General features: G+C 42.8%; 1 protein-coding gene across 19 annotated transcripts in view; it reads right to left on the bottom strand.

Annotated features, from left to right (window-relative positions):
• Positions 1-296: 296 nt before the first annotated feature.
• Positions 297-6,000, bottom strand: part of ARVCF (ARVCF delta catenin family member) — a 247,303-nt gene continuing 241,599 nt past the window's right edge. For all 19 annotated transcript variants that reach the window (XM_071445376.1, XM_071445374.1, XM_071445380.1 and 16 more), the window contains one exon: positions 297-5,481. Coding sequence is in view for 1 of the 19 variants with exons in the window: in XM_071445383.1 (XP_071301484.1) it covers positions 5,476-5,481 (6 nt within the window). In the remaining 18 variants the exon portion in view is untranslated. The remainder of the gene's footprint in view (positions 5,482-6,000) is intronic.

Raw genomic sequence — 6,000 nt, 5'->3', positions numbered from 1 at the left:
TGCAGATGTTTTTCCCACAGAAATATGCTTGTATATTAAAAAAACCAAAAAACCCCATGATCTACAGTCCAGGGTCATGCTACAACTCCAGCATATGGCAATGAGTCAAAAATGTTCAGCTTTACTTATTTATAGGATATTTCAATTGCCTCTCATTACCACTGACCTTTTGCTAACACAGAGTATTGACCTGAGCTAGGGTTGAATAATATCCTGCCACAGAAAACTGCTGCTGCAAAAGCCAAAGAATATTTGAGATACCTGATGTAACAAAAAGATAACCAATGGCACATGTATTCTTTCCAGGCATGGTTTATTGAAAACACACCAAACTGTTATCCTACATACCTGGTTTCTAACAAGCATTCTACTTGTCTGCATTATGGAAAGATCCTATCATAATAATAATACATTCTGTCACGGTAATATTTGTTCTATGAAAAGCATAATCCACCTTTTTTCCCTCTCCATACTTGTAAAATCAAACCATTCTAAGTGTTTCAGTTTATAGTACAGTGTAAATACAATGCAAAATCCCACCAGTCTAATCTACAGAGAGAATGTTGAGCAGTTATTACAGAAAACACATTGTTGATTTTTTTTAAATTCTCCTACCATGAAAATTTTAAGGCACATGATAGTTACAAACACATTAGCTACTAATTACCAGTAAGCTTCTTAGTCTAGTTATTTTGTTTTTTCTGAACAGTAAGAACCAGATTGGCAGGCCTTGTAGTATCTGCACTATCTTCCTCCTCACCTTGGACTTCAGATCATCCTACCCTGATGGCAAACTTTAAACAGAAAACAAAGGCTCATAGTATCTTCCCCTTAAATGCACTAGGTTAGTTACTGTATCAGTAAATCAGAGATTTTCTCTGTCAAAGATAAGGAAACACCAGATTTTAGGGGTATCATAAAGAAATTTTGCAAAAAACTACACCTATATAAACACCTTCAAAAACTCCACCCCAACAGCACAAACCTGCTGGCTGAAAGTATTGGCACATTGTAGGTTTCACTGAGCCAGCAGTGGCTCAGCAGATGAGGCTATAACCACTCTGATGTGCCCATTTGGCTTCTGAAGCTTTGCTTGCTCGAGGGTTTGACACGTGCACCTCTCTCACAGGTAGCTGAGCCTATGCTCAACCTTAAGGCAGGTAACAGAAGGTAACTCACCACCTTCAGTCTCATGAAACTGCTCTGGGAGTGAAAACTGCTTTGCCTAGCACAAGGCTTTCCTGCTAGAAAGCGTTACTGAAACTGCTCCTCAGAGCTGTCACAGACTTAGGAAACTGCTGTAACAGACATGCCACCCCTGGCTTTCTTCATGTGTCCTGACAGCAAGTCAGTTCCTAGTCCCAGGGGCATCTTGGCAACAGAGACCAGATTTGCTTTCTTGATAGAAGCACATTCAGAACCAGGTCTGAGCATGTGAGAACAGATCTGGGATAGGCAGCAGTTATGCCAGAACAGAAGACACTGAAGATTGGGACCTATGGCTGCCCAAGCTGTTCCCCAGGGAGCATTTCAAGCTGACAACACACCTAGAGTTGTATGTATGGCTATACTGCTACTTAAATCCACGACAGAACCAAAATGTCCTACAGCCTTGCCTTTTGCTCTCCTCCTTGGATTCCACAGACACACTGACTGACCTGGGAACCATAAAGCACAACTGCTCGCACACTTACTTGATGCTTCTCAGGGGAGTTGGCACAGAGTGTTTGTTCAGTGAAAATGCCTGGGAGATATGCAAGCCACCTTCTAGGAAGAAGGTTCTACAGTAATCACATGCTATCAGAAGTCTCCCTCTCCCCTGTTTTATCTCAGCCCTTACTGGGCCAGCAAATTTCCTCCTCCTCTTTAGCAGGAGTCTTGCAACACCATCACTTCCTTCCACAACCATCCCTCCCACTACAATTTCTGCAGGTAGAAATCTCTTCTATCCCAGCCCCTTGCAGGCAGATTCCCCCCTCCTGTTTTCACAGTGGAGTCAACAGTAAAAGAGGAGGTCACAAACCTGAGCCCTAAAAAGCAGTGCCTGCCTTTTAGCAGGAGACTCTAGACCCTACTGCAGCATTAGTCAATACACACTGCCACTTTCCCTTCTTTACATACAGTCCCTGCTGCCAAAATACAACAATTACGGGTTGATACACCCACATTCCAGAACAGCTCAAACAGCCATTCACACTTGAGCCAACAAGGGGAGAGGTGAGGGCAGGAGTGGGCACACATCCCACCAGTGAGCCCCTGGCCATAGACAAAAAGGACATTAAATCACCAGACCTGGTTCAAGGTACCCTGCTTTGGACCTCAGCAAGTGGGCTGATAATACAAGGTGATAGTCACATACAAGTCATCCCCCAATCTGTTTTCTTTCCTCGCCATCCAAACAACAGTTAGTTTGTCAAGAAGAAAAACCCCCACAGTAGTGCTGAGGATGGGTTATTGCTACATACTTGGGAATTAGTTGTCAATGTAAGGCATGGGAAGGGTAGGGGTTTGATGTGTGATTCCCAGGGGAAGCCTTGGCCCATCAATTTGGTATCCAACTTCTTGACACACCATCCTCTGATTTTCTGCAGCAATAAACATGCTGTCAGCTCCCAACTCTGCTGGCTGCTGTAACACCCCCAGGAAAACAAAGAACAGTTTGCTACGATGACCTGGGCAGCCAGTGCCATTTAACCTGATAGGGACAGTTCAGGGTGCAGTGTAAATACAAAAAAAGACTTTTGGGAGAAGTGAGATGGGGTCTGAATCTGCTTCTCCAATATCCTTACTGTTTTTAGCCCATTAATGACACAGATGAATGTAGACTCCAACCCAGATTCTGAGTGTCCCTGTAGTGTCCCAATAAGAGCCATGGGATACCTAGGATTGAAGTCATGACCATAATTGGCCCCAGTCACTTCACTTGCTCCCTCCTGTGGTTTTCTCTGATAACTTCTTGCTGGCTTTGAAATATCTGCACAATAACTAAACCACAAAGTCTTAGCAGAGACTCCTTTCAACAGTCAGGTCTTTATTTTAAGTGAACTTTTTCTCAGACTCCTTTGGTAAATATATGATTTGAAGTAGATCAGGGACAGACTGACAGCATGGCCCTTCTCTTACACTGTTCTAGTCAGCTACAAAGCAGGTTCCATTGCTAATTACTGAACGTTTTTAAAAAAATCCTTTCATATACAAAAAGAATACACCAAGTACATAACCAAAAGTGATATAAAACTCTTCTGTGTAGCTTGGTTAAAAGGGTCTCCGCGTATTGGCAGAACAAGTATGAAAAGAGCACCATTGATATAATATACAGTCAGACGATGTATCTGGTTTCATTGCCACACTTTATGTCTACACAGAGACACACTGCCCCGACACACATAGTCACAGGTGCCTCTCTTTGCTTCCCTTGATCCGCTGAGCATCTTTGGCCCAATAGGACTCTCATGCAGGTGAAATAACAAATCTTTGCTATGTTGATTTGCTCCAAGCAACTTCACCTTCCCCAGGATCCAGAAGTGACACTGCAACGTATGTGGAAGATGAGGGTCAAAAAGGGAGGGTGCGAAGCAGCACACGTATCATCCAAATCACTGACAGCTTCTGGCATCAGTCTTTTTCCCTGAATCAACAAATGCTTCCCTCTCCTGCAAACTACTTTACATGGTTTTGTTAACCTATTCTCTGCACAACAATATATATATATATAGATATATAGACTTTTTTATTTATTTATATATATGTATTCATGTCAAATTTTTAATATACTCAAGAAGATACAAAGCTCTTGGTACTTGCCTTTTTTTAAAGTTTTTAAAATTTTTTTTTACAAAAAATGTAATGGTTACTATTACAGTAATATTTTGGGGGAGGTGAGATTGTTGGATACTTCCCCTTTTTAGTTACAAAAGGAACGGCAGGCACTGAAAACCGCAAATGATGTTTGCTAGACTCAAGGATGTGCTTTCCAGTCACAGCGCTTTTAGGAGCTTTTTTAAAACTAAAAGTGGCAATCAAAGAACAATGGCAACCAAGTAAAATCAGCAAAAGTCCTCTCAGTGCTAATGCTGAGGCATTTGCTTCCTATTCTCATCTGCTGCCCTCCCTTGACCAATGCCTGGAGAAAATCAGTGATCTGAAATAATTTAGTCCCCGGCATTTCCAGATACCACATTTGCAGAGTACATTTTCTTGAGGTAAACATTCCCCTACAGAAGGCAGGCCTTGGCATCCTGGAGGAGAGCTGCTGCACACAGGTGATTTTCACGCCACATGAAATATGCAATCTCAAAAGCAAAGGAACACAGAAACCATGACAATGATTTTAAAATGCCAAACCAGTTCCCTTTGTGGCATTTTTCATCAGGATCTTTAGCCCAAATCAAACATGGATCCAACATTGAAAAATTTACTATCAAATGTAAGTGACAGACCCATCTCAAATTTATAGTGTGTTCAAAATGAGACATCCTACAAAAAAGCTCCTATTTCCTTCAATGTCTTAACAGCTATGGCAAAAGTAGTTCATCATCATCAATGCAACAATGATACATTTAACATGTAAAAGCTCCTTATTGCAATCTTTGAGAACATGAAAATAAAAAGCCAGCCAACTCCATTTCCCAGCACATATTTCTGAACCAGGGACACTGAAACCTTCCATAAACTGCTTTTCAATATGTAGAAATAAAAACAGAGACAATACAGAATTCAAAAGGCAGAAGTATTGTACACCAGATTATAATGATAATATAGCACTGTGATTGATATAGCTTACTCTAAAAGCAGATTATACAGCTTGCATCAATTTTGTCATCCACTCTCCAGTTCATTTAACTAGCGTTTAATAGTTTTTGTTCTGCATTTTCTCCCTTCATTGAAATCCAATAAACCCACTCAACATTCCTGCACCTTCTGTGGGAATAATAAAGAAAACCTAAACATTTTTCAGAAAGCCTTCAAAAACGTTAAGAGTCACAGTTCAAAAGAAATCCCCCAAAACAAAAACCAGAACCATGAACCCCAAACCAGAAAAGTGCTATTCTCCTCATGGCTACACCTACGGTATCATTTCAAACACCCCGCAGTTCCTGTCCCGCTGTGAAGCTGCCCCATGATGTGCGCTTCTCCAACTTGGCACCATCCACACGTAAGAGTCACCTAAGAACGCAGCCAGCTACATGGAAGCTTGGATTCTCTTTTCTTGCTTTTCTTCTTGCAGGAGTGGGAGGGAGGGAGGGGGAGGCGGTGGCTGTTTCTGGTGGGAATGTCAGGGAGTTAAGCAGCAGAGTGTCTCGCTGTAAGGCATCGATCGTGCTCCGGGCGATGGCACTCGGGTGGGTTCGCTCCCCACGCCCTCCTGGGACCTGCAGCCCTCCCAGTCTGAATGGCAGTGGTGACTGATGAGATCCTCTGGGTCGATTCAATGTTTGTTTCTCCCCCCTCAATTAAAAAAAATGTGGTTGGACTTTAGCCCTGCAAAATAAAGTCAGAACTGATTAATACCAGTCATTAGCATGGCCTTGGTGATCTCCATCCCCTTGTGGTAAGACAGTGACTGGAAATGCCAACCTATGCCAACACATGGGCTCCTTGATGGGCATGTCTGGGAAAAACAAGCATAGACCTAATTTTCTGAATTCACTACCCCACCTGTAGGGCTTCACTGCTCAGAGCAGAGTGCAGGAATGAAGCAGGCACCACAGGCACATTGATGCTACCCCGTGCCTGAGCCACCATGGCTGATCACGCAGTGCTGAGCAGCCGTGGGAGGCCAGTGGTGCCAAGACCTGCTCTGTGACAGCACCTCAAAATGCTGAAAGCCTTCTCTGGGCAGGTGCTTCCAACCAGAAACAGAAACCATCTGCTAACACCTTGCATTTCTATTAGACTGAAAGGAAGGAGGGAAAAAAATATCCAGCACCACCACCCAAAAACATACAGGAGCTTTCTCTCCCACTAACGAAAGGGATTTCCACATAGAATTATGTGGGT

Source organism: Agelaius tricolor, unplaced genomic scaffold, assembly GCF_023055355.1.
Source record: "Agelaius tricolor isolate 1412-34295 unplaced genomic scaffold, bAgeTri1.0.p SCAF_20, whole genome shotgun sequence".
Lineage (NCBI taxonomy): Eukaryota > Metazoa > Chordata > Aves > Passeriformes > Icteridae > Agelaius > Agelaius tricolor.
Note: the sequence above shows the minus strand (reverse complement) of the source record. Positions and strands in the feature narration are given on the sequence as shown.